At 40.7% G+C, this 27,085-nt stretch overlaps 1 protein-coding gene across 2 annotated transcripts in view; it reads left to right on the top strand.

Annotated features, from left to right (window-relative positions):
* The window catches only part of LOC103189063 (low-density lipoprotein receptor-related protein 1), a 147,158-nt gene extending 120,688 nt beyond the window's left edge, over positions 1 to 26,470 (top strand). For both annotated transcript variants that reach the window (XM_042344263.1, XM_042344262.1), the window contains 22 exons: positions 298 to 414; positions 4,106 to 4,212; positions 4,789 to 4,918; positions 6,848 to 6,970; positions 10,218 to 10,340; positions 10,680 to 10,820; positions 11,021 to 11,146; positions 11,569 to 11,691; positions 11,885 to 12,147; positions 12,703 to 12,881; positions 12,990 to 13,096; positions 14,582 to 14,698; positions 16,039 to 16,215; positions 16,910 to 17,050; positions 18,298 to 18,471; positions 19,191 to 19,352; positions 20,860 to 21,031; positions 21,379 to 21,483; positions 21,986 to 22,059; positions 22,518 to 22,611; positions 23,890 to 24,034; positions 24,846 to 26,470. In XM_042344263.1, the coding sequence (XP_042200197.1) occupies positions 298 to 414; positions 4,106 to 4,212; positions 4,789 to 4,918; positions 6,848 to 6,970; positions 10,218 to 10,340; positions 10,680 to 10,820; positions 11,021 to 11,146; positions 11,569 to 11,691; positions 11,885 to 12,147; positions 12,703 to 12,881; positions 12,990 to 13,096; positions 14,582 to 14,698; positions 16,039 to 16,215; positions 16,910 to 17,050; positions 18,298 to 18,471; positions 19,191 to 19,352; positions 20,860 to 21,031; positions 21,379 to 21,483; positions 21,986 to 22,059; positions 22,518 to 22,611; positions 23,890 to 24,034; positions 24,846 to 24,986 (3,041 nt within the window). In that variant the 3' untranslated portion in view covers positions 24,987 to 26,470. The remainder of the gene's footprint in view (positions 1 to 297; positions 415 to 4,105; positions 4,213 to 4,788; positions 4,919 to 6,847; positions 6,971 to 10,217; positions 10,341 to 10,679; positions 10,821 to 11,020; positions 11,147 to 11,568; positions 11,692 to 11,884; positions 12,148 to 12,702; positions 12,882 to 12,989; positions 13,097 to 14,581; positions 14,699 to 16,038; positions 16,216 to 16,909; positions 17,051 to 18,297; positions 18,472 to 19,190; positions 19,353 to 20,859; positions 21,032 to 21,378; positions 21,484 to 21,985; positions 22,060 to 22,517; positions 22,612 to 23,889; positions 24,035 to 24,845) is intronic.
* The last annotated feature ends 615 nt before the right edge of the window (positions 26,471 to 27,085 follow it).

Raw genomic sequence — 27,085 nt, 5'->3', positions numbered from 1 at the left:
TTCCTGACGAAAGGTCATCGACCTGAAACGACCTCATCGATCTCTGGTTTTATTTCTCCACGGTTCTTTTGTTTTAACACGATTCCCTTTGAGTGAACCAGGTCTTGTTTCATTCCTGGTGGTATAGAGCTTTTGAGTATTGTGCCAATGTTGAATTTTCAGATTCTAGTTTTTCTCAGCATAGCTGCAGGATTTCTACATCAGAGATACATTGCATATCTACACCGGGATCTCTTGAAACAGTATATTGACAAACGTGCAGTACCTAATAGTCGTATTTTATTTTCATTTTTCCAGATGAGAGAACTTGTGAGCCTTATCAATTCCGCTGCAAAAATAATCGCTGTGTCCCTGGTCGCTGGCAGTGTGACTACGACAATGACTGTGGGGATAACTCAGACGAGGAAGGCTGCAGTACGTTTGTCTCCTTAAACACAAAACAATCATTTCAACAGAAACCTTACTTTCAGCATCTTCTGTTATTTTCCCTGTTCCCCCCCACCTTTTATTTTTGTGAATGAACTTGTTCTGCAGTAAATTCTGCAATGATATTATGAATTGGAGTCAGCGGAACTGAAGGTGCAGGTTAAATTGGTCATTTTTAAGAGTGAAAATTAGTTTCTTCTCAATGTGATTGTGTTTCATTAATGAATATTTGTCATTCCTTCAGGAATGTTCCTTCAAGTGCCCATAACTATTGATGGCATTGGGAAGTGTAACTTGTCACAATGGTGCAGTGGGGAGAGGACAATTAAATCATTCTCCCCAAGGAGAATGTCACTGGGTGGGAAGGTGTTTTCAGGAGTGCATAAAGGACATTGTGAGAAAACTGAACTATTAATAGAGAAATCATTGAGCTGAGAAACTTCAATCACTTTAGATTTGTTTTGTTCTCTGTGTGAATATTTGCTATCCACCTCGTGAAAGCTCAAACTGCACTTGTTTGATGTCAAATGACCAGAGAGTGGCGATCCTTCCTGGTGGGGAGTTAAGTCTTTGGAGCTGAGATGGCTTCTAGGTGATGTGAATGGGCACAGAATGTCGGAATCGAATCTGAGCCAGTGTTGGCTGTCTGTTTCCTGAGCCAGCGTTGCCGGACAGTGCTCTGGCAAGCTGTGATTTTAGCTGGTGAAACTCCAGCAGTATCCCAGGGAGAGAGTGTGCATTTCAATCCAGACATGAGGAAATTCCACGTGTCAGAAACCCGGCTGACCAAATAAATAAGAGTGAAATTATAGGGGTTCAATGACCTCGCCATCAAGTTCCCCTGATATGATCAGTGCTCACTGTTTAGGTACAATTCATTTTTTGGGAAAACAAATTAAGGTACTGAAGGCAGAATGTATCAAAAGGATATTGAGCTTGATTATAATTCGTGAACTTTTTTTTAATTAAGAGGAACGATTTGAGTTGTTTTGAGCAAGCTGGCAAGGTGTCATGTTGATGAGCTGCTGGTATCCTTCCAGCACTTCATATCCCAGCACTTCAGTTTGCAAGAAGCATAATAAATTCTGTTATCTGTGGGCTGCTGTGAGAGTGTGGATTCACATCAGGAAAATGTAAAGCTGGCTTGCATGCATTAGCTCCGTAGTCAGTTCAATTCTTATCAGCTGACTGTAGAGGTCCTTAGGATTGAAAGTGAACACAAGAACTCCCCTGCTTGCACGTCTGCCCCTCAGGCCTGATTTAGAGAGCTTCCTGTGGGGAGCAGCGTAGGAAGACAAAATCTATATGTGGTTTAAAAAAACTTTTAATTTATTGCCTAAAATGTTTCCTTAATAACACTGTGCTATACAGTTTCAAACTTGTCTGCACCCATGCTTTAACCCTTTGCTTTTACAAAGAAATTTACTTTCACCCCCAAAAATTCTAATCGATGGGAATGTTTTAAATTAAGCAAAGGGCTAAATCTACATAGCATTGTATTGTTATTTTGTTTTACTTAAAGCCCGTGTAGTAGCATTTACTTGATTCTAATCATGTATATTTTGCATTGTCTTTATTGTGCCATGAAACATTTCGCCTCATCTTGTGTTCTTTTTCTTTATTTAACACTGTCCTAAAGAGTACGTAAAAGAGGTAGGTCACGGCACAGAAAATTCCTTTTAGATTTGAGAATGCAGTATGACATGGTGCAATTAAAAAGCGTGTCAGGAGTGCAGCATAGGAGGTGTCGCAGTAACCAACACTGCATGTAGATCAGGGGAGTGGGTCAGGCTTCATCCTAGGAGAGGTAATCAATAAAGGGAGGGACAAACTGACCTGCGCTTATGCACCTCCTAGAAGCAAGGTATCATCAATGTTCAAGAGCAGGGAGCCTGCCTATAAACTTGGTCCAGCTTAGTAAGGCTATATAAAAGGGAAGTTACAGATAGGCTGATGCTTCATTTTGCTATCGACAATGACATTTTATTCTTTATTATCAAAACAATTCTTACTGCAGGAGTAAAACGTTAATGTTTTTATTTTAAAGGAAGGATTTGTTGTAGCAAAATGATTAAAATATGCCAGCAGCGCCAAGAGTTGATGGAAAGTGCATTTGAGCCCCACTTGCAGTCTCTGGCACACAGCTGGCAGGAGGTGCGGAGCTGAATGCTCTGTGGCAAAGGAGGAGAGACAGTTGGATGAGAAACCTCCAGCATCTGCTCCTAACGCAGTTGCTAACAGCTGGCCAAGCACAGATTGATGCTGCCCCCCACCCTGGCCTCTCAAACCAGGCACAGCCAGCAGTGAACGTCAGACAGGGAAAGGAGGCAAAACAATGAAAGGCCCCAGTTATCAAAACCAGAGCTGTGGTAAATTGTATTGCAGCTAATAGATTATTGCAACATAAACCATGTAAGCATTTGTACTAATCTTGGTGACTAAATACCTGATATTTTATCTGGGATCTATTTATGTACAAATCGTACAATAACTCTGGCAATTTATGTGGATTAATGCAAACATGTGCTATCGGGAGCTTTTTAACACTGGAATATTATGTTAAATATTTTTGAAATTGTGTGTATGTTTGCTCTTGTCACTTTGCTGTTTGGGGTTTGCTCTTTTCTATCATTGTCCCTACACCTCAACAATGCTACTGGGTACGTTTTTTAAAAAGTCTTTTGAACCATTCGTATTTCACATGCTTTTGATGTGCCTTTCTCTTGTATTTCCAATTGCTTCACCACACCTGAAGTTCAAGGTAGTTAGTTTTTCACCATTTAAACTTTTAACGATGAAATTCTTTGTTTCTGCTCTCTCTGGGTTTTGTGACACTTAACTAATCCTTTTGCGGAGGGAGGACTTTCAGCTTTTAAAATTATACTGTAATGCTTCTCATTCATTCTTTCGCATGTAAAATTCACTTTCTTGGGGTCTTTAGAAATTGTTGTGTTGGTGTTAAGTGCAGATAAACCAGAGGTGGAACTTTTCTGTGAGGTGGGACAGGTGGCAAGGATACAACCTCCTATCCACTTATGAAAGCAACCTGATTCAGCATGTAAATATCCTGTGTTATTTGTGTGTGCCAACTGCATTTAGCCCCGTCACGGTTAGAAACTCCGCCTTCCTGGATGTTATTGATCTGTACCAAATATGGTCGAGTCTTTTGTTTTCTTTCAATCAGCACATTCACTCAGAGGCCGGAGAGGTGCCTGTTCCCAGGATAGGGGTGGGCAGCCTGCTCCCAGACCTCTGGTGATACTGCTGTAGAATCTAACCTGAGGTATGCTTCGGAGAAACTGGCACCTGGTCCCCACTAAGGAGGCCATTTAGCAGCTCTTGCGAAACTGGTGAAATTCACCTCATCAGATAAATTATTTAAAACGATCCAAGAGTTTTTTTTGTGTGTGTTTCTGGCATGTGCAGATAAAGGGCACTTTAATGTTTTATTCCCATCTCCAATTTTTTAAAAAAAACATTTGTTCTGACACATTTAGTGCCAATATTTCCATGGGAAATGTGTGTGACAGTGAATCTCTGAAGTATATTTTCTCATTGGATCCTATACCTTGATGTGATATTCAGTTGTTACAGTACTGTTATCTGTTTCATTGTATAGCATCCTGAATGGTCAATTGGGTGACCTGGTTCATAACGACTGTACTTTTTCCCCTAACAGCACCACGGGCTTGCTCGGAGAGTGAATTTGCCTGTGCTAATGGCCGTTGTATAGCTGGCAGATGGAAATGTGATGGAGACCATGACTGTGCAGATGGCTCGGATGAGGTATGTCTGTCTATGTGAGAAGTTCTGATTGTTGAGAGGGCTCTAATTTATCGTTGTAATCTACACAAGTGGAATGTGAGCTTCTTTCTTCCAACCGCACATATTCAGTTCATTACTAGACTGTTCTCAACCTACTTAGTGAAGATGGAGGTGAATAGCATTTTTTTAAAACCCTATCCTGTTCTTTTCTCTCCATTTCTAAAATAAACAGAGTCAGGCTTACAGTTGCAATACTGCTGAGAACCTGCTCAGATTCTGCTAATAGCTCGAGAGCACCACGAACAGGCACTCAGTGGTACTTTGGCAACAAAACAATGAGCATTAAAATCACTAAAATTGTGTGTACGTAAGAGGACCTTGTCATAATCCAGTCCTCTGAGCCCAACATTACCAGTCCAGCTTCCACGTTGTCAGGATGACACTTGTGTCACTTCCTGCACATCAGGCCCAGAAAGTGATGCTAATGATACAGAAATTCATAATAGATACTGTACTATGATCCTTGAGGGAATTTGATACGCATACACCTAAATACTTACGTAAATTAATCAACTGCTTGTCTTGATATTATTGCAGAAAGATTGTATGGTCAGGTGTGAGGCTGACCAGTTCCAGTGTAACAATGGACACTGCATCCCACATCGCTGGCACTGTGACCATGATGCAGATTGTATGGATGGCAGTGATGAAGATAACTGTGGCTCTGGTAAGAAACCTGCTATTACAACACAGCCATCCAGTTGCTACAGTTCTTGGAAGAAGTATAATATAGTTCATGGTAGTGACGGAGGGAAACATGTACAGCATTTTCAGTAACACCAGTGTTCTAAAGTACACTCTGGGGGTCCCCAAGCCTTGGCTCTTGCCAACCTGTAGGATTAGATAATTAGGTAAGCAGGATACGACCCTCCAGGGAGAGAGAGTGTGCATTCCATTCCAAATATCTACCTCTGGAATTTCCATGGGATGCATGGAATTCTCAGTTTGGTTTGGATGCTCTTACGCACGGTGAAGGGTTGCCGCGCGTGTCAGACACCCGGCTGGCCCAAAAAACACAAACAAAACAAATGTCCAAATTGCACACCCGACCACTGTACCACATTTGCCAGAGTTGCAGCTCAAATTGCTTTGTAGAATGTTTCATATGTATATTCTGTCGATTGGATTTCCCTTCGGGATGCATTGCAATGAGGAAAATGAGTGCAGAAAGAAGCTTGCACCACACTTCTAGTCTAACAATTATTTTCACATTAAAATTATAAATGTCAACATCAATATTAATTGTAGTATGAATACCATCTATAACCAACCATGCAGTGTTCAGACAATAAAAGTTATTTCCAACATCAACAACACATTACATTTACCCAGTGCCTTTCACGTCGGGAGGACATCCAAAGCCGGTGGACAGTTAGGGAATTTGGCCCTGAGTTGGGGGGTGGGATCAGGAGAGGTGGAGGGCAAGGAGGGTGGGGGTAAGAGGGTGACCGAAGGTGCGACGGAAGAGGAGGCCTGTACTATCAAAGACAGGCCTTGAAGGAGTCGAGGGAGGGAGCAAGGCAAAGTTTTTTTTCCAGTGGAGAAATATCACATCTCTATAAGGAACGTAAGTGAAAAGTGATAATAATTTTGAGTTCTGATGAGCCTTTTCTGATCAGTATAATGAGTAGTGGACAGCAGTGATCTACTACCAAAATGCAAATGACATGGGAATAATTATGCTATACATGTGTAATTTACACCTTTCGCTTTACAGCACTATTCTCTTTTGCCCACTAAGATACATCACGCAACATACGGCATGCTCTGAACATTCTCTATAAAATAGCTTTTCCAAAAAGTAGACTGAAGAATAACAATATTCTGCCTGATCAAAACTGACAGCAAAGCATGAGCCCTTTATGGGTCTATCAGAACTGCTCAATTGAATTACTGTCTCACAACTCACTGCCACGTCTTTTTTTTATAAGTCTTCAAATGTTACCGTTATTAAAGGGAACTGATAGCATAGTACTATCAGGATCCTGCTCCCACTATAATGGGTGAACAGTATTTATTATGACTTTTAACAGAATATTAATGTAAAGCTTAGAGACAGAATATTAAGAGGGCTTTGAAGGCTATTAATAAGCTGGACAAGTATGTTCCCAACACAAAGCCTTGTGACATTGCTTTATTTACCCCTCTTGTGGGCAGACAAAGCATGAGGCAATAGTCTATCCTAGGGGTGGGGGAGAGTCAGCAGTCATTTTGGAATTAGTAGCAGGTATTTTCTGCTTTCAGTAGTTTTGATGTTTATCATTCCATTTCCAATTCCCATCTGGACCTTTTTGCTCCAATTCAATAATCACTGTAGATACAGTAATACAACTGTTTCCTGTTACTGGGATCCAATATATACAGTGCCTGCAACTTGAACATAGGAATTTAGTTAATTGCCACCATATTTACAAGTTGGCAGTGGACACAACATGGAACGGAAGATCATTGGATGGTTAATTTGCTTGAAAAGCAATTTGGCCCATCTGTGGTTCTATTTGACTTTATATTGCTGTTATTCTGTACTCCTTTTCCACCTGTTTAATAACCAGAAGTTTCAGAATTTGTCAAATGGTTGAAATTGTTTATGTTTTAGTGGTGAGAACATGCCCTTTGGATGAGTTCCAGTGTAACAATACGCTTTGCAAGCCATTAGCCTGGAAATGTGATGGAGAGGACGATTGTGGAGATAACTCTGATGAAAACCCAGAGGAATGCTGTAAGTTACGAATGGCGCTTGTACAGCAGACAACAACCACTTGCATTTATATAGCCTGCCTCGCGCAGGGAAGCGTCCCAGAGCCAACCTCCTACCGAGTCTGATGATAAGATGTGCTTGTTGTTTACATGAGAGTCTGGTTGTTTCTGTATTTTCAATTTCTAATCTCTTTGAGAAAATGCTGCTTTCATTTTGGTTCATCTGAGTTACATATGAGGCAAGTGTCAATTAGTTTATTTTAATTATTCCAAGTTTCCAATTTTAAGCAATTTATTTTTTCTTGTGTAGACCATAAGATGTAGGAGCAGGAGTAGGCCATTCATCCCCTCGAGCTTGCCCTGCCATATAATAAGATCCATGGCTGATCTTCTAACCTAATTCCATTTACCCACCATATCCCTTAAGCCCTCTATCCTAGAAATCTATCAACCTCAGTCTTGAAAATGTTCAAGGACTGAGCATCCACAGCCTCTGGGGTAGAGAATTCCACAAATTCACTACCCTCTGAGTGAAGAAATGTTTCCTCAACTCAGTTCGAAAAGGCTGAGCCTTAATCTTGAGACTATGACCTCTAGTTTTAGATTCTCCAACCAGGGGACACAGTCTCACGGCATCTTCCCTGTCAAGACCCTTAAGAATCTTATAGGTTTCTATAAGATCATCTCTAATTCTTCTATATTCTAGAGAATATAGGCCTAGTTTACTCAACCTATTCTCATAGGTCAACCCCCTCATCCCAGGAACCAACCTGGTGAATCTACGCTGCACCCCCTCTAAGGCGAGTATGTCCTTTCTTAAATAAGGAGACAAAAACTGCACACAATATTCTAGGTGCGGTCTCACTAAGGCCTTATACAACTGCAGCAAGACTTCCCTACTCTTGTACTCTTAACTCTATTGCAACGAACGCCACCATGGCCGCACCCTCTGTTCAGCGGGCTCTGGTCTGCTCCATATCTCCCGCCCGACCCACCCTACCATCGGTGGCCGGGCTTTCAGCCTCTCTGCCCCGACACTCTGGAACTCAATCCCATGGTTCCTTCCCCTCGCTTCCTCCCTTGCCTTCTTCAAGACCCTTCTCTTCGATCGTGCCTTTGATCGCCCTCCCACCCCTCTGCCTTCCCTCACCCCTACACTAACCCTCCCCATGCTCGGGTCCCGATACCTGACTGTTTAGCGCTTTGAGACGTCCTCACAACATGAAAGACGATCTATAAATGTAATTTTGTTGTTGTTGATGGCATTAGCCTTCCTAGTTGCTTGCTGTACCTACATTATAACTTTTTGTGACTGACGTACAAGGACACCCAAATCCCTCTGAACACTAACACAACCTCGTCTCTCCCCCTCTAGAAAATAATTCGCTTTTCTATTTTTACTGCCTAGGTGAATAACGTCACACTTCCCCACAGTATACTCCATCTGCCACCTTCTTGCCCACTCACCTATACTGTCTGTTTCCCTTTGCATTTTTCATGTGTCATCCTCACAACTTTCTCTCACACCTATCTTCGTATTGTCTGCGAATTTACATATGTTAAGTTCTATTTCCTCATCTAAATTATTGATATATATAATAATTGAGGCCCAAGCACTGATCCTGATCCACTGATCCTTGCGGTGCTCCACTAGTCACATCCTGCCAATCTGAGAAGGACCCGTTTATCCCTACTTTCTGTTTTCTTCCTGTTGGCCACTCTCCAATCCATGCTAATAAATTACCTTTAATTCCATGGGCTCTGATTTTATGCGACAGCCTTTTATGTGGCACCTTGTAGAATGCCTTCTGGAAATCCAAATACACCACATCTACTGGTTCCCCCCCATTTAACCCGCTAGTTACATCCTCAAAAAATTCTTAATATTTGTTAAACACGATTTCCCTTTCGTAAAGCCATGTTGACTGCCTAACCATGTTATGATTTTCTAAGTAGCCCACGACGACGTCCCTAATTAAGGACTCCAGAGTTTTTCCTAACATCGATGGCAGACTAACTGGTCTATAGTTCCTCATTTTTTGTCTCCTTAAATATCGGCGTTACTTTTGCAATCTTCCAATCAATGGGAACCATTCCAGAATCCAGGGAATTTTGGAAGATCAAAAACAAACATCCACTATCTCTGCAGCCACCTCTTTTAAAACCCTAGGATGCAGGCCATCTAGTCCAGGAGTTTTATCGGTTTTTAATCCTATCAATTTCTCAAGTACTCTTGCTTTACTGATGTTCATTTCTTTAAGTTCCTCATTAACATTAGCCTCCGGGTTCCCCTCTATTGCCAGTAAGTTTTCAGTGTCCTCTAACGTGAAGACAGAAGCAAAATATTTGTTTAATGACTGCCATTTCTTTATTCCCCATTATAATTTCTCTTGTCTCTGTCTGCAATGGGCCAATATTCAACTTTAATAGTCTCTTCCTCTTTGTGTACTTGTAAAAACTCTTACAATCTGTCTTTATGTACCCAGCGAGTTTACCCTCATATTCCATTTTCTCCCTCTTAATCATTTTCTTGGTTGTGCTAAACATCATGACCCAAAGCCATGAATGGTGAATTCATTTGGTGAACATCCATTCTAACCTTTTAGTGTTGCTGAGCCAGGCTGGTCTGCAGTACTCCAGGGCACTGCTGATGGTGGCACAGCCAGGCTAGAAGTCTGTTAACTCAGCTCCTGTTAACCCTGCAAGCCAAAGCCCTAACGGGTAGGGTGATACTAGCTGAACAACCAGCCAGAAAAGCTTGCCAGGTAGTGCTCTCAATGGCAAGCTAAGTGAATTTAGCTGGTTAGACTCCAGCAGTACCACAATGCTCACAATGCTTGGTTCGCCCGAGCCTTAGCTCTTGCCAACCTGCACCTAATACTTTGCAGAATTAGGTAATCAGGATGCGTCCCTCCAGGGAGAGAGAGAGTGTGCATTCCATTCCCAACTAATATCTCTGGGATTTCCATATGTAAGTGTGATGCATTGAACTCTGTTTGGCTTGGATACTCTTAAGTGTGGTAATGGATTTCCACATGTGTCAGACAATCGGGCTGACCAAAATAAATTAGTCGTCATACTCCCAATGATTTGATAGGGAAGAGGAAACCCAAGAACATTTCTATGTCCCTCCCAAAGGACATGAAAAGCTCTGTGTAATCTGACTCTTTGTGCAAAGTAAATTTTTAATTTTTTTTTTAATATTTTGAAATTTCTGTTTCATTTAGTTCCCTTGGTTTTAAAATAATTTTTCCCCTTTTTCTGTCCAGTGAAATTCCAGTGCCCTCCTAACAGGCCCTTCAGGTGCAAAAACAACCGGGTTTGCTTGTGGATTGGTCGCCGATGCGATGGTGTGGACAACTGTGGGGACCAGTCAGATGAGACCCAGTGTGGTAAATATGGAATAATTATTTCCTCAGAATAGTGACATAAGCTGCTGTTGGCTGAAGAGCAGCACTGGTGATGGGTGTGAAATACAAATTATCAATTTAGATTTGGTGCTTAAAATGTTAAACAAAATTCTTTGAGTATTTTAATATCTACTTTTAAAAATGTGTTCAGTAAAATAGTATGTGCTCTGATGTACACAGGACCTATAGGAATGTTTTGTGGGCAAGTCCCTTTATGGGCAGGACACTGATATCAGTGTTACTTAATTTGTCAGCAAGTAGCTGTGAAATGTTAAACATATAAACTCTACAGATTGACCAAATTGTTTCATATATTTACAGAGAAGCCGACAGAGAAGCCCAAAGCCTGTGGGAAGGATCAGTTCACATGCTTGAATGGCAAATGCATCAATCAGGATCATCTGTGCAATAATTGGGATGACTGTGGAGACGGGGCAACAGATGAACAACACTGCTCAAAGAGTAAGTTCTAAAGAAAATGCCAATTTGTAGAGACGTAAGTTGGCTGAAATGATCTCTGTGATTTCAGGTGGTTGGATTGCCTGCCTGAGTTCCTGTGGCTGGAGGTATCTGTGTCTCCAGTTGAGTGACATTACACTCTAATTCTAATACACAAAAGCTTTAATGAGGTTGTTTTTAATTGCATTTCTTGCTCTATGCAGATCCACAATGTAGAAGCAATAAGGCTATGTGCGGAGATGAAGCCGAGTGCAAAGAAAACAAAAAAACATCATACTGTGCCTGCAGACATGGATTCCAGTACAACAATGATAGAAAACAGTGTGAAGGTAACTGCTGTCATATATTTGATAAAGTACGCTCCGGGGGTGGAAAAGAGCAAGCAGCACTCTTTAATAATGTCAGGTGTAATGTAGCTGTTGTTACACAAATGGAGTCTGCCTGGGGCTGTTTCTAAGATTAATCTGATAGAATTCCAAAGGCTCCAACTACAGTTTATCAGATTGTCTAAATTCCAAATTTAAATTGGACCCTCGTTCGATGTATAGCTTTTGTTTTAGATGTGAATCCAGCTTTCTGCTGACTGTGAAGCAGTATTGGGAAAAATAGAGTAAATATCCAAGTGGGTATTTAATTTTCCTTTTCAAAACATTTGCTTTTACTGTGATTGTAGATCCTTTCAAATGTATCATCTGCAATATTGTTTTTCCCTTTATTGGAAAGTTAGCTAATATGATTGATTTTTTTTCAGATAATAACGAATGCTTGCAGTTTGGTGTCTGCTCTCAGTATTGTAACAACACAAAGGGCTCCTACATTTGCTCGTGTGCAAAGAATTACATCAAAGGAAGGAACCACACCTGCAAGGCAGAAGGTAACTTGACCTTTTGTCCTATTTGGAAGCAGATTTAAATGTGAAACTTACGCACTGATTTCAGCCGAGCACCAAAACTTTCAAACCCCAGATTCGTCCAGAATTCATACCTAGTCCTATTAATAATTTGTTGGTTCCACAAGGTAATTTTGATGTCTGAAGGTCTCTCAAGTTCAGTTCTTCTTCCCTTAAGGTTCTGGGAATCAAGTTCTCTACATTGCCGATGACAATGAAATCCGCAGTCTTTATCCGTTCAATCCCAACTCAGCATACGAACAGGCCTTCCAAGGCGATGAGACAGTGAGGATCGATGCGATGGACGCTCACGTCAAAGGCAATAAAATCTTTTGGACTAACTGGCACACGGGCAAGATCTCCTATCGAGAGCTCTCGCCATCTTCATCATCCTCCAACAGGAACAAGCGGCAGCTGAACAGTGGCGTCAATGACTTGAATGTGAGCTCCAATCTCCGTTACATGCAATTCATTTTTTTTTTAAAAAATGTTTTTGGTTTGTGGTTAAACGTTCATTCGCACATTTCTGGATTGAATTCATTTTATGGACATCCTGGTTGTGCAGTTCTGCTCTGATTTGTACTGACGTATCACTGCGGTTCTGTCACTAGAGGGCCCAAGACACAAAGCGTTACAAAGCAAACCAGTTCACAGCTCTGTCCTTGCTTTTCTTTCCTCCTCTCCTCTCCCCCCACTCCCCCCCAAAAAACAACTCTCATATCTGTAGTTCGTAACCTGTCTATTTGATGAGCAGTCGAACAAGTGACCTGCAGATTTTCTGTCTCCTTACAGGCTCTGTTGTGTACGCACTTTATGTTCTGTAGGATTTTTACTACGATTCTAATTATTTCTATATGGCTATAACCTTATTGAGACCCTTACTAATTCCATAAAATAAAATTGTTTTTTAGATTGTGCCACTTCCTATGTAAAGAATTGTTGCGAGCCACATTTTATTTTCATGCTAGACAAAATATTTTGCTGTTGTATTTCTAGATCCCAGGCCTGAAGATGCCGAGAGGTATCGCAGTGGACTGGGTTGCTGAAAACATTTACTGGACAGACTCTGGGCGGGATGTGATTGAAGTGGCGCAGATGAATGGGGAAAATCGCAAGACGCTGATATCTGGGATGATTGATGAGCCCCATGCAGTGGTCGTCGATCCGCTCAGGGGGTGAGTGGGAAACCTGCGTAGCATTGAATGGAAAGAGGAATACTGAATGGATTTGATCCTCTTCCACAATTTCATCGGTTCAGTAATCTGTGTGTTTTTATGTTGCAGAACTATGTACTGGTCTGATTGGGGTAACCACCCAAAGATCGAAAAAGCATCAATGGATGGCACTTTGAGAAGAACTTTGGTGGAAAACAACCTTCAGTGGCCAACAGGTACAGCATTAACATTCTTGTGAAGTTATTCACCTTGGTAGCAAAAAATAGAAAAATAGATTATTTTCTAGAGGGGAGAGATTAGATAGTGTTAGTGTTCAGAGGGTGTCCTTGTACACCAGTCTCAAAAAATTAGTTTGCAGGTGCAGCAGCAACTAAGAAGGCAAACGGCACGTTAGCGTTCATTTCGAAAGGTTTAGAATATAAGAGTAAGGAAGTCTTGCTGCAACTGTATAGGGCTTTGGTGAGACCGCACCGAGAGTATTGTGTGCAGTTCTGGTCTCCTTATTTAAAAAAGGACATACTTGTCCTGGAGGGGGTGCAGCGTAGATTCACTCGGTTAGTTCCTGGGATGAGGGGACTGATCTATGAGGATAGTCTGAATAAACTGGGACTGTATTCTCTGGAGTACAGAAGAATTAGGGGGATCTTATTGAAACATATAAGATTCTTAAAGGGCTGATAAAGTAGACACTGAGGGTCTGTTTCCCCGGTGGGAGAATCTATAACCGGGTCACAGTCTGAAAATGAAGGGTCAGCCTTTTAGAACAGAGTTGAGGAAACATTTCTTCACTCAGAGGGCAGTGACTTTATGAATTCACTCCCCCTGTAGATGTCAGTCCTTGAACACCTTGAACTGATAATTTTTAAAAAATAGAGGGATTGGGGGATATGGGTAGGTAATTAGAGTTAGGTCTGAAGATCAGCCATGATCTTATCGAATGGCGGGTCAGGCTCGAGGGGCTGAATAGCCGACTCCTGCTCCTAGTTCTTATGTTCTTATTCTGACATTTATTGTGCATGTGGGACATTCTAATGGTGAATGCCAAAAACGATTTTTTTCTTACAAGTAAGAATTCAGTCTATTGGGACATCACTGGATGATTCTCGTTGATTGCTAGGAACGTATCTTCTTTTGTGAAGTCATGGCATCAACACAATAAGATCAGAATAGTTGGGAACATGAAAAGGCCATTAGACTCGATGCGTCTGTTCCTTTTTGATTGTGAATCTCATCTTCTCAGCACATCCCTCAATGCTTACCCTGCAGAATGGCAACTTTGTCTCTTGAACCTATCTATACTATTCACTTGAATGACCTTTTCTAGTAATTCACTCCTTTCATGTTGGGAGGATGTCTCAAAGCGCTTTCCAGGATATACTATAAGGTGTAAAGACTATTTTATGGGTGAATACGCAGCCAATTTGCACACAGTGTTGTCCACAAATACCCATGAAGTGAATAACCACAGGCACCTCACGTGAGGTGGAAGTGTTTGATACAGTCATAAAATGCTTGAATTGAAAATGTTTCCATCTACTTCACCTTTATGAGTTTTTAAATTTGTAAAAATTGACAAGATAATAATAATTCTAACAGAGTTGTTTATTATCATTGACGTTGACAGCAACATAATGTTTCACTTCTACACAGTAAGCAGACACTTGACAGACGCTAACAGAAGTTACTGTGTTTAATTTCAGGCCTAGCGGTGGACTACTTTAACCAGCGGTTGTACTGGGCAGATGCTAAGCTCTCCGTCATAGGTAGTGTTCGTCTTGATGGCAATGATCCTGTGGTGTCAATAGACAGCAAACAAGGTATTGTGATCTTCAAAATCTGGTGTAGAACAGACTTGTCTTTCTTTCTTAGAGGATTTGCCTTTTATATTTGTTTCATATTTGGAGCTTGATATCTGTTTTAAAGTTGAAATCCTGGATTTGTTTTGGAGGGAATCTTGTAATAGGACAAGATTCACCAGCAGAGAGCAGTAAGTCACCATGAAACAGACACTAGCACTCGGAAATCAAGCAAACAAGACTCACTGAAAAGCTTTTATCCCAAGTGTGAGAACTAGGGGTACTATATGTGCGACAGCGCTTCCCGACTTGAAGTACAGGGGTGCTGTCATACCTCCCAGTATCCCCAGCACCCGCAAACAGCCTGTCAGGTCTGGTGAGCAGGTCAGGCTGCCGTGCAGAGGCTCAGTGAGCAGGCCAGGCTGCCGTGCAGAGGCTCAGTGAGCAGGCCAGGCTGCCGTGCAGAGGCTCAGTGAGCAGGCCAGGCTGCCGTGCAGAGGCTCAGTGAGCAGGCCAGGCTGCTGCAGAGGCTCAGTGAGCAGGCCAGGCTGCCGTGCAGAGGCTCAGTGAGCAGGCCAGGCTGCCCGTGCAGAGGCTCAGAGAGCAGGCCAGGCTGCCGTGCAGAGGCTCAGTGAGCAGGCCAGGCTGCTGCAGAGGCTCAGTGAGCAGGCCAGGCTGCCATGCAGAGGCTCAGTGAGCAGGCCAGGCTGCCGTGCAGAGGCTCAGTGAGCAGGCCAGGCTGCCGTGCAGAGGCTCAGTGAGCAGGCCAGGCTGCCGTGCAGGCTTGCAAGAAAGAAACGTTTGCAATTGCTATTTGCATTGTCTTGTCGACATTAACTGATGGAATCTAACCAGCGAAAAACGCATAGCTTGCCATTGATACCACTGTCTGGCAAGCTTTCCTGCAGCAAGGACCATCCGACCCATTAGAGCTTTGGCTTGCAGGGTTAACTGGAGCTGAGTGGGAGAATTCCCTGCCCCTATTTCTTGGTCTGCCCTTCTAGGTCCTGGCTCAATCCTGACATTCTGTTGCCAAGAATGTTGACATTGGAGACGGTTCAACTCAGAGGAGACCTTGCTTACCTCCCCTCCCCTCCCCTCCAAGGAGGATTAATAATAATAATAATGATAATAATCCTTGCATTTGATATAGCGCTTTTCACGTTTTTTCGACGTCCCAAAGCGCTTCACAGAATATACTGTAAAGTGAATTGACTGTATATTTGTGGGCGATTGAACATCAAATACAAGTATTATTATGAATCTGGTCTTCCAGAAAATTTCAGCAATAAAATAAGGTACAGAAAATGAATGACAATCACTTTCAAAACTAATTTGTTTCCCCCTCATTCTCCTCCCAGGCCTGATTCACCCATTCAGCATTGATATCTTTGAGGATTATATATACGGGGTGACCTACGTTAACAATCGTATATTTAAGGTGCACAAATTTGGACATGATCAGGTTCAGAATCTGACATCTGGACTGAACCATGCCACAGATGTTGTCTTGTTCCATCAATTCAAGCAACAAGATGGTAAGTGGTTCTTGTTATATAATAGCAACTTCATCCAAGACTAAAAAATCAAATGATGTTCAGGTTTGTTTGTTTCTCAACATAGACAGACAAATACTGATGAACACACAAACAACTTGGCGAGTTCACTGCTACAGACTCCTTAATAACTAAACTGCATTTCATTAACAGGAAATTGAATATCCTGTATTCATTGTTATGAAGCAACGCACAAGGCTGGTTCCTGTGGAGATTTAACTAAAATGCTTTGGTTAAGACTGACGTGATGTAGTGAAAGTTAATCTTGTACACCCATCCACAATAAGTGCTTTAAAAGTCTGGCCAAAGTAGTTGCTGTTTCTGTAAAGAAAATTAGTGGGGCACAATTTAGGAGAATTGAGTGTAGTATGACACAAATAATTGTGTGCTATTTTTTATGCTGACACTTGGATCATTTTATGACATTCTTTAAACCTATATTGTCCTTGATTGTTGAGAACAGCAAGAGAGATTAAGTTTATCTTATCGAGATTCAAACTCTTTGGCTCCAAGGACACATGAAGAAGAATTTATTACAATCCATATTTTCAATCCATCCAGGCTTTCTGTCAGATGGAACTCAAGGCCTTATTGCCCTTTACTGTTTGTCTCTCAAATCTTATTTCTCTTAAACTATTTGTTTTAAGGTTTCCGAAATGAATCCTTTCTTTTCTAGTAACTAATCCATGTGATAGGAAGAAATGTGAATGGCTTTGTCTGCTTAACCCAAATGGAGCAACCTGCACATGTCCAAATGGAAGAATAATGATCAATGGAACATGTGTTGAAACAACATCGCCAACAACATCACCAGATAGTAGGCATTAGCCCTTGGAGGCATTCATTCTTTTCATTCTTGTATTGCAGATTGATTAATTATTACAAAAACTGTTTTTAACTAAATATCATTTAAACATTGTGCTCTGCAGTGCTACACTCTTATATCTTATCTTATCTCTTGGAGCAATGCTTGTGGCTCTTTATTAGACAAAAATATAAAATCAATCTCTTTGCTTTCTCTCATTTTTTCCAATGTATTTAAAAACTACTTTTTTCCAAAGAACAGCTATTACTTGAGAACACTTAATACTCGCTGAAAACTCTATTTTTATAATCGCATAATAATTAGATTTAAACCAAAAACTCTATTCTGCTTGATATATGTGCATGTGACTGAAAAATCCCCAAACTCGAGCAAAACTCAACTGAAAGGTCGTGAACAAAAAGACATTGAAATCTATATATAACTAAGTGGTTTTCAGTGCTCTTGTGACTCGTTGCTCTTGTGACTCGTTGCTAAAAAGTATGAGAGAGCTTCTTATTGCTTAAGTGAAAGCCAAAGAAATCTGAAATTAAGTAGGGGGCAGTTTGGGTTCAAATGATGTGAGCTTCTTAGCCTGTGACTTAATTAGTTTGATTCATAGATTCATAGAATGTTACGGCACAGAGGAGGCCATTCGGCCCATCGAGTCTGTGCGGCTCTTTGACAGAGCGTCGCTTTCACTAACCCCAATCACCAGCTTTCTCCCCATAACCCCACAAACCCGTCCTCCCCAGATACCTATCCAGTTCTCTCTTGAAAGCTGTTATCGAATCGGACTTCACTGCCCTTTCGGGCGGATCATTCCAAATCCCAACAACTCGCTGAGTGAAAATATTTCTTCTAACTTCCCCTCTGCTTCTTTTGGTAGATATCTTAAGACTGTGACTGCGGGTCACAGACACACCTACCAGCGGAAACAGCATTTCCCTATCTCGCCTGTCGAAACCTTTCATGATCTTGAAGACCTCTATCAGGTCCCCGCGTAACCTTCTCTGCTCTAATGGGAAAAGTCCTCACTTCTCCACTGTCCTCATAGCTAAGGTTCCCCATTCCTGGTATCATTCTCGTGAATCTCCTCTACACCCTTTCCAGTGCCTTAATGTCCTTCCTGAAGTCCTTCTCTAATCATCTCTAAGTGCTGTTACAGTATGTAATAATTTAAAAAAAAGCCACGTGTCTGCTTTCCTTGCCCCAAGATGAAATAATTTCAATATAATTGATGTATTTTAATTTCAATCTAGCACCTACCATCGGTACCTGTAGTTTGCAGTGTCTAAATGGGGGTAGCTGCTTCCTGAATGAGAGAAGCCAACCCAAGTGCAAGTGTCAGCCCCGCTATACCGGAGAGAAATGTGAAACTGATCAATGCCGGGACTACTGCCAGAATGGAGGGACTTGCACAGCATCCCCATCAGGTTGGGTTGCTGTTTAGATTTACACTCGTTAACTTATTCCTCCCTTTACCTTCCCACTAGTTGGATGTGTGTTGAGCCGTTTATAACAATAGTTTTGAAATATCTCGTTACACCATTAAGTAGTAAGTAGCCTGTGAGTTCAGTTGTAGTATGTGAGTTCAGTGGTGTAATGCCTCACATGATCAGATCATTTCTTAGCTCTACAGAATTACATAATGTTTCAGTACAGAATTGTAAAATGTTATGTAGTGCCTTTCACTTAATGTTTCAGAGCACATGACACTAAACTGTGGTGACCAAACAGGAACTAAAGGGATTTAAAGATATTATCCAAAGGCTTTTTTACAAAACGTTTGAAGGAGTGGTTTTGGAAGAGAATTCCAGAGGGACTGGGCATGGGCTCAGCTACAGTTACAAGAGCAGAAGGACAACAGATTATATAGGGAGGGGATTATACAGGGAGGGGATATTATTGGGAGGTCCAAGGGCAAGGATCTTAAATTGGAACCTTTATGCACTGGACATGGATAAAGGTTTGGGGATAAGGTAATGATGAGGAAGGTGACATCCAGAGAAAGGAAGTGGTGTTGGTGTAAGAGTTCACAAAGTAGAAATCCTGCAGTTGTCAACGTAATCCGACCCTCCATTTTGAAATAGTGAAGCTCTTAATCATTTGCAGACAGTATTTACAGATATATATGTTTCTCTCTGGATATTAGGAATGCCAACCTGTCGCTGCCCAAATGGATTTACAGGATCCAATTGCAGACAAAAAGTGTGTGATGGCTACTGTAAGAATGGCGCTACCTGCACAGTGAACTCAGGAAATCAACCAAACTGCCGCTGTCCTCCCAACATTGAGGGCGAGAAGTGTCAATACAGTACGTACTATGTACCACTGCTCCTAATTTACAATGGATTGTGAATTGATGCCTGGAACGGTGTGATTAATTACTTCAGGAGTTCAGAGGCAAAGGCTTACTTACCTCTGTGTTGGCCGGGATATAAGGCAGCAGATCATAAATGCTTGATGTGAATTCCAGTGAGTTCAGTCAGTGGTCAAGGATCAGCAAGAGCACATATATGTATAACAGACAGAATCTGGATGGGCCTCATGTCTGTAATGCCATTGGAGGGATCACCTTGATCAAAATGGAATGCTGTCTTAACGTGTTGTCCTCAGCAGTTGGCAGGATGTAGTCTTTTCTTAAAAAAATCATTCTTAAAAGATTTGAGTGAGTCGAGTATTTGCTGAATCCGATTCAGAAAAGCAGAATCTGAATGTTACAGCGTACAATCAGACCATTTTAGCCCATCAACTCTGTGCTGCATTTTTTTTTCCACGTGAGCCAATTTAATACCACTCCACATACCCTTTAATATTTTATCCTGTCAATCATTTGTCTCATTGGCTTTGAAAATAATCTTAGGACTGTTTCAACTATAGTTTTGAGGCAGAGAATTCAACTTTCCAGCCACATCTGAACTGTAATACAAATGTGTTATATATATATATATATTACATATTTATGTTTTATCTGTGCTCGCCTCTGTTGATCTCTTTAGTGTTTAAGATTAAAGACCATCTAGATTTAATTACTAGAACACCCATCATTTCCATTTTGGGAGTCTAGACATTTTTGCCCACTTAATTACTGGGATTGCTAAAGTAGCCTGAAGACATTAGTTGCTTTTATGTACAATATTTGTGGGATTCAGAACCAATATTTAAACCAGGTACTTTCTGTTGGATTGGTTCTGTAAATGAAAGATGGGTATATGGAATTTGGTCTGAACAGTCAGACGGTCGGTCCATTATTGTTGATTTGAATAACTATTCACAGTGTTTAAATCTCTGAATACTACAGTTTATCTTGTTTAGTCGTTTCAAGTGCTCAGCATCTCAAGTATTGAGTCTGGTGTTCAGTATATATTTCCCATTCGAAATCTTGGGCAAGTTTCCTTACTCCACGCTTAATAATAATCCCTAAAAAAAACAATAATAATAAAATTAGTCACTTCAATTCACGACTGTTTGTCGGACATTGCTGTGCGCAATTGGCTGCCGCGTTTCACCCACAAATATACAGTCAATTCACTTTACAGTGTATTCTGTGAAGTGCTTTGAGACGTCGAGAAGACGTGAAAAGCGCTATATCAAATGTAAGGATTATTATTATTATATTCGGTACTGAAAGTCATCTCTCAATTTATTTTTTTTAAAAAAATAATCTTGCAAAAGATGTACTTAATCCACACAAACACAGCACAAATTCATCCCAAAACCTATAATAGACACCAATGTTAATTTGTCAATGAATATTCTGACATGATTAACTGATCTTATGCATATAATGATAATAATCTCTCCTCTCCTCCTGGTTGTAGGCAGATGTGTTGGTTATTGTGAAAACTCTGGAAAGTGCCGTTTGACCGAAGACAGTATTAAAGAGTGCGTGTGCCCTGTGCAGTATGAAGGTGACAAATGTGAAGTAGATAAGTGCAATCGCTGTAAAGGTGGTCCCTGCATTGTGAACAGCGGTGGTGATGTCATTTGCAAGTAAGTTAGTGTCTTGACATGAATGCTTTGAAGTTGCACAAACCAACTCTTGCACAGTGATTGCAACCCTGTGCCTTGGAACTCGAGGCGATGCATTCAAAACCATAAGCATTGCGCTCGTCAAGAATACAATAGTCATACAATACACATTTAGATAGCACCTTTCACGTCAGTAGGTTGCACATCCCAACGTCTATGACATTCCTGTGAAGGCGCCTCCCAAGTCCGTTTGTCTGCAAAATACATAGTCACTGCACTTTATAGTATGTTGTGAAATGCTTTGAGACGTCCTCCCGATGTGAAGGGCACTATACCAAATGCAAGCGTTGTTATTTTTTTGGTTACAGCTGCACTGATGGCAAAGTTGGCCGCAGCTGTTTGACCTGTGACAATTATTGCCAAAATAATGGAATTTGTGAGATGAATCCGGGCACAGAAATACCAGAATGCAGGTACACCTCATTTTAGCATCTGATGTTTTTTCCTTCCCCCCCCCCCCCCCACCCTCTTGCTTCTCTCTCTCCTCTCTCCCCTACCCCCCGCCTCCCCCCCACCCCTTTATTGTAACTGTTGGCCTTGTAGTGGAGTTGTTTGAGACAGTCCCATCTCCCAGCACCAGTCCATGTGTCTTAAGGATGAAATCAGCTGTTGATGCAAACTCGAGTTTGAATTTAATTTCTTGTGGCAGTGAAATTCATTACGTGGATAGGCATCAAATTGTACTTGAATTTGTGGCAAAGTATTATGCACTTTCTCCTTCCTCTTTGTTCGCTGCATAGAGGATGCGTTAGTTTTTTTTACATTGCAGCTTTCAAGTTGTTGCTTTGGCCACTTGTGCTGAAAATCTATTTCTTAGTGGGCGTTGGTTGTATGTGGAGATTCGGGGGAGGTTTCAAACATGCTTCTTGTCTAATTATTGTATTGTGAGCCTCAGTTAATAGTGATTCTTTTCAGGTGTACGTCTGCATGGACAGGAACCCAGTGTGAAGTGTCCAGTCCTCATACCCGATCCAGTCTGCTGGGCGGAAGTATGTACTCACCTTTTACAAAATGCTTGGGAGTGTAAATAGAGGTTGGGGGGCAACTTAAACTACAATAATTGTCATGACCGCCATCCTGCACATTGATTTATTTTGTATGGAAACTATACTTACAGCATACAAACATCATCCCATGCATGATATTGACTTTCTTTATTGACTTGTGCATTACTGAATCTTTATTAGGCCACATATTGGAACAGGAGTAGGCCAATCATTCCCTCGACCCTCTGCTACCATTCTATAAGATCATGGCTGATCTGTACCTCAACTCCAGATATCTGTCTTTGCTCCATATCCCTTGACACCCTGACCGAACAAATATCTATCCATCTTAGTTTTGAAAATTTGAATGGACTCAGCCCCAATCCACAGCCTTTTGGGGCATAAATGTTTGCTCACTGTGTCCATTCTCATATTAAAACGTTCTTAATTTCTCATTCTAGAAACTGCATCAATAATTGTACCAATTATTGTTTTGATCCTACTAATCCTTCTGGCTGTTGCTGCTGTATTATGGTACAAAAGAAGAATGAAAGGGTAAGTGTTGGAGAATATTTCTCTTCTCTGGAGCGTCTTGAATCCAAGCATATTTGTTGGTAGCAAGTCAAGATGGTGACTTACTCTGCAACTATAACTCACCAATGATAATGTAGTGGGGTTCCACAGGTTCTGTGCTACATATTTTGGACAGAGGAGAAAAATGTATCTCAAATTAAAAAGCCAAAACCGACCAGTCTGTTAACTGTTGAGCACTGCCCTGCGGAAAGTACCCTATTATAAATGGAAGCTGTTATCATTAGAGTTTGACCGTAGTAGTGCAGTAAATAGTAGCGTGTTAAAAAGTGGGGTGCAATGGGGCAGCAAACTCCTTTCACCTCTGAGACATAGATTCAAAGACTTGTTGGGGCTGCAAATTGCCCGTCTGCTGGAAGTGAGCATTAAATGGGAAATTACTTTTCAAAAAAGCTACATTTTATACGGTGCCCTTCACGTCAAAGTCTCTAAGCACTGTCTGTAAATTGGGATCTCAGAGAAGCTGCAGGACATCTGCCACACGAGTAATGGGGTAATGCCACACGAGTGTCACTTTCCATATTTGAGACAGAGTAGAGAGAGCGTTGTGTTGCAGGTTATATCGAGCCTATCGGTGCTTAATGCTGATACTGAATCCCCGAAATGGGAAAGTTTTACATTTCTTAACAGCATTGTAACCCACACTTTGTTGAGTACAGACTTCATGAGAAGAAAAAGTTTGGGAATTATTTCAGTTTTGAATTGTGAGCTATTTGTCGTCTTTGAAGCTTCAGATTTATTATTTATACATTGCCTAGGGTGCACAACAGCGAGGAAAGCAAATATAAACCGGGTGTAAAGGTCACATTCATTGTTTTCTATATCAGATGTCCTATATTTGTTGTTCTTGCAATGAATATTTGGAAGTATATTATATAAATGTGTTTCAGATTTCGCATTGCATCTGCGATTGATACCATGGAGTTTTTCACCACCTTGTATTCTCATTGGTGCTGTATTACCTTTGGGCTGAATGTGGTTGATCTTATATAAGTCACAAACTGCTTTCAGCAGCCAGTGTGTCCTGCAGCCCACAGCAGTCAGATCAATTATGCAGCTCTTGACCGATTTTGAAAACATTTTTCCTTTTTCTTAACCTTTTAAGATTTCTTTACACATCTGTTACAATTGCTAAGTTCTTTTGATATGAACTGAGTCAGTCTGTCCTGGGCTGATGGCCTGACTCTGACAAAAGAGAGGAATCTGTTTGTGCAAATATGTGGTTGTTCATTCCTGTTGTAGAGCAAAGGGCTTCCAGCATCAACGTATGACAAATGGAACAATGAATGTAGAAATTGGAAATCCCACTTATAATATGTATGAAGCTGAACCTGACGATGGTGCCGGAGAACTGCTGGATGCGGACTTTGCTTTAGATCCGGACAAGGTAATTCTCTCTCTTTGTGTTAGCTACGTTAACTGCCGTATGGTTTGGTACTGTTCCATGTTCTTTCACTCAAGTTTGGTTGTGTGATCATAAAGTTATATAAAAGTACTAAAGGTTGTTCATAATTGAGTTTTACTGAATGTGTTTAAATATTCCAGTGTAACACTGTGGTTGTGATTGAGCATTAACCCAACATAAGCAATATTGTGCCACTCAGAGCTCATTATAGGGAGATTGAGACTTGTGTTCTCCTACTGCACATCAATCAACTGGTCTTGGAGGCCATGTAGCAAAGATCACCAGTTTGGTACCTGGATTGAAGGAATTTAGTTACGAGGACAGAATGTACAAACTGGATCTGTAGTCCCTTTAACAGTGCTGGTTACGGGTGATCTGATCGAGTTGATTACCGTAGTGAAGGAAATTGAGAGTGGAAAAGGAGACTCCTGTGGTAGCAAAATTCAGAGCAGGAGAACAGAACCTAAACAATTGGAGTCAAATCTGGTAATAGTGAAATCAGAAGACATTTCTTTACTCAGTTGTGGGACTGTGGAATTCACTTCCTCAAATATACAATAAGTGCAGATATTTAAGAGGAAAGTAGATAAGTACTTTGTTATTAGTGAGGTTATCAGGTATAGGAAAAAGACAAATGATATTGAGTTACAGATCAGCCAGTGGTGTAAATGACGGAGCAGTGGCTAAATGGCCTCTCTCCTGTCTCTTAAGTTCCTCCTTGTGGCCGCATGAGGACCAAACCAGACTGACACTGAACTTTGTAAGATATGTTTCCTCTGTTTTCCCTCTCCAGCCTACAAATTTCACCAACCCAGTTTATGCCACACTGTACATGGGAGCACACAATAGTCGGAACTCTCTTGCCAGCACAGATGAAAAGAAGGAGCTCCTTTCCAGAAACAGGGACGAAGACCTTGGTGACCCACTGGCATAGACTCAGAAGACATCCCAATAATTTTTTTTAGGAACACTGTATAAATGTACAAAATGAAGGACTACTTTTGTATGTGACTACAGTATTATATTTTTTTTGTTTTTCTTTCATTACCGCTACCTCTGTGTAACGTATCAGTGGTCTTGTCAGAATTTGTACAGACGCACTCTGGTGTTTTGTAGCGAAAAAGAAGCTCAAATTATGATCACACATGCAGACGGGAGACAAGGGTTTGTGGATAAGGACTGGGTGTTGAAAAAAAACAAGACTGTTATGATTTTACTTTTGTTAAATGTGTACAGAGAGGAGGTTTGAGACCCCAGAATGAACTGAACCCTAAACCTGAGTTTGCAGACACCTGTACTATACAGAATTTTAACACTTTAAAGAGGCGGTCAGAATTTTAAAGCATAAATGTTTGAGGAATTTCTTTTCCTTGTTCTGAACAAATTTTATGAAATGAAGAAATCATCTTCTGTTTTTAAGAAGTGTCTTGGATTGTGTGTTCGTGTATTGCTTTTTTTAAAAAACGAGAAAGTAATGGAGATTGTTTTTACTTTGAGGACAGAGCTCGATTGTCCCAGTATCAGAAGAGAAACATCAGGCCATTCCATGCAAAGATTCCTGTAGAGAATTAATGTCAGTATTTGTAGGGACTATAACGTATGTCCTGAATTTTGATATGTAAATCAAAAAGCGAAAAAAGAGACTGCAGAGTACATGTGTTAAAGCTTGCCCAATGCAGGTTAAAATCAAGGCTTTTCATAATGCATTTTCTAAAATAAACATTTTTAAGGGCATAATCATGTTTTCATGTTAAGCATCATAGACTTATACAAATATAAAAATTATTTTAAATTCTTGAATTCAAAGCAAGGGCTGTTTGCTAATATGTCTTCATTTGCTTTTTAGTCTTTCAATGTATTTTCAGTTTTTATTCTTTTTTTCCCCGTTGGTGATGTTAAAGCTGGAACTTGTACTTCTAATTTGGTTTTTTTTTTTGTTTAAATTTTTAGTGCTTGTGAACCATTCCAGAGCGGATTCTTCCCTCTTTTTTGTTTTTCTTTAATTCTTAGGGCCTTTGCTGCTAAGCCAGCTTTGTTGGAACATTATCGAACTCGGCTTGTTATTAATTACTACAGCTGAGCTGCTGCTACTACTGTGTTTGACGTAATCAGCCATATGTAATGCATGTAACTAGTACAACTTCGAAAAACACTTCGTACCCTCTGTTAACTACAGCATTCATAGAACTGTCTTTGTATCAGAAGAACGTACAATCATTCCTACTTGAGTTAAATCTGTCAAACCTGTAAACATGCATTTTTTGAAAAAAGTTTTAAATTAGCTTTTTTTGTTTTTGAGTAGAAAAATGCATGTGCTCAGTCCTTTTTGGAAAAAAATGTTTAATAATTTTTGCTGGAATATTCTACCACTAAATAACACAGATATTGTTATAAATAAAAAATGTACCTAACTTGTCATTTGGAGTAATTTTGTGGCAACTATTTTGGTTTCCTCGACTCTAAAGTAAATGCCATTTCATTTGAATTTGGTAAAAACAAACATTTTTTGTTTCCTCTTTCATTCAAACTCCACGGCTCGTCCACGACCTTCACTTGCTTCCCTGTACTGTTCACCTCAGTACCCAAGGTGGCAGCAGACACAGCATCGCTCCAATTCAAACTTCCATTTAGTACAAATTTTAAAAACATTCATCTTGGATCGCAAAGTAAATCTTATTTTCAATTACGAGTATTCAGTTATGAAGGTAATGGTTTAACCAACTGTGTCCAGTGCCACCTGCTGCACCAATCTGACCTAATGCCTGGGATGAATGAGTTTAGTTATGAGAGTGTGGGTTATATTCCTATATTCCTCAGAGCTAAGATTCAGGAATAATCTGATTGAAGCATTTAAAATAATAACATGCTGGATGGCTGACCACTTTCGTTTGGTAAAGGGATGCAAAGCGAGGAAGGTAATCATACAATTAGACCTGTGATTCTTAGAAATGAGATCTGAAATAATTGCTTCACACAAAGGCGAGAACATTGAACGCATTGACCAAAAAGGCCGTTTAGGTAGAATCAATTTGA

Source organism: Callorhinchus milii, unplaced genomic scaffold (assembly GCF_018977255.1).
Source record: "Callorhinchus milii isolate IMCB2004 unplaced genomic scaffold, IMCB_Cmil_1.0 Scaffold27, whole genome shotgun sequence".
Lineage (NCBI taxonomy): Eukaryota > Metazoa > Chordata > Chondrichthyes > Chimaeriformes > Callorhinchidae > Callorhinchus > Callorhinchus milii.
This window is presented reverse-complemented; position numbering and strand designations above follow the sequence as displayed.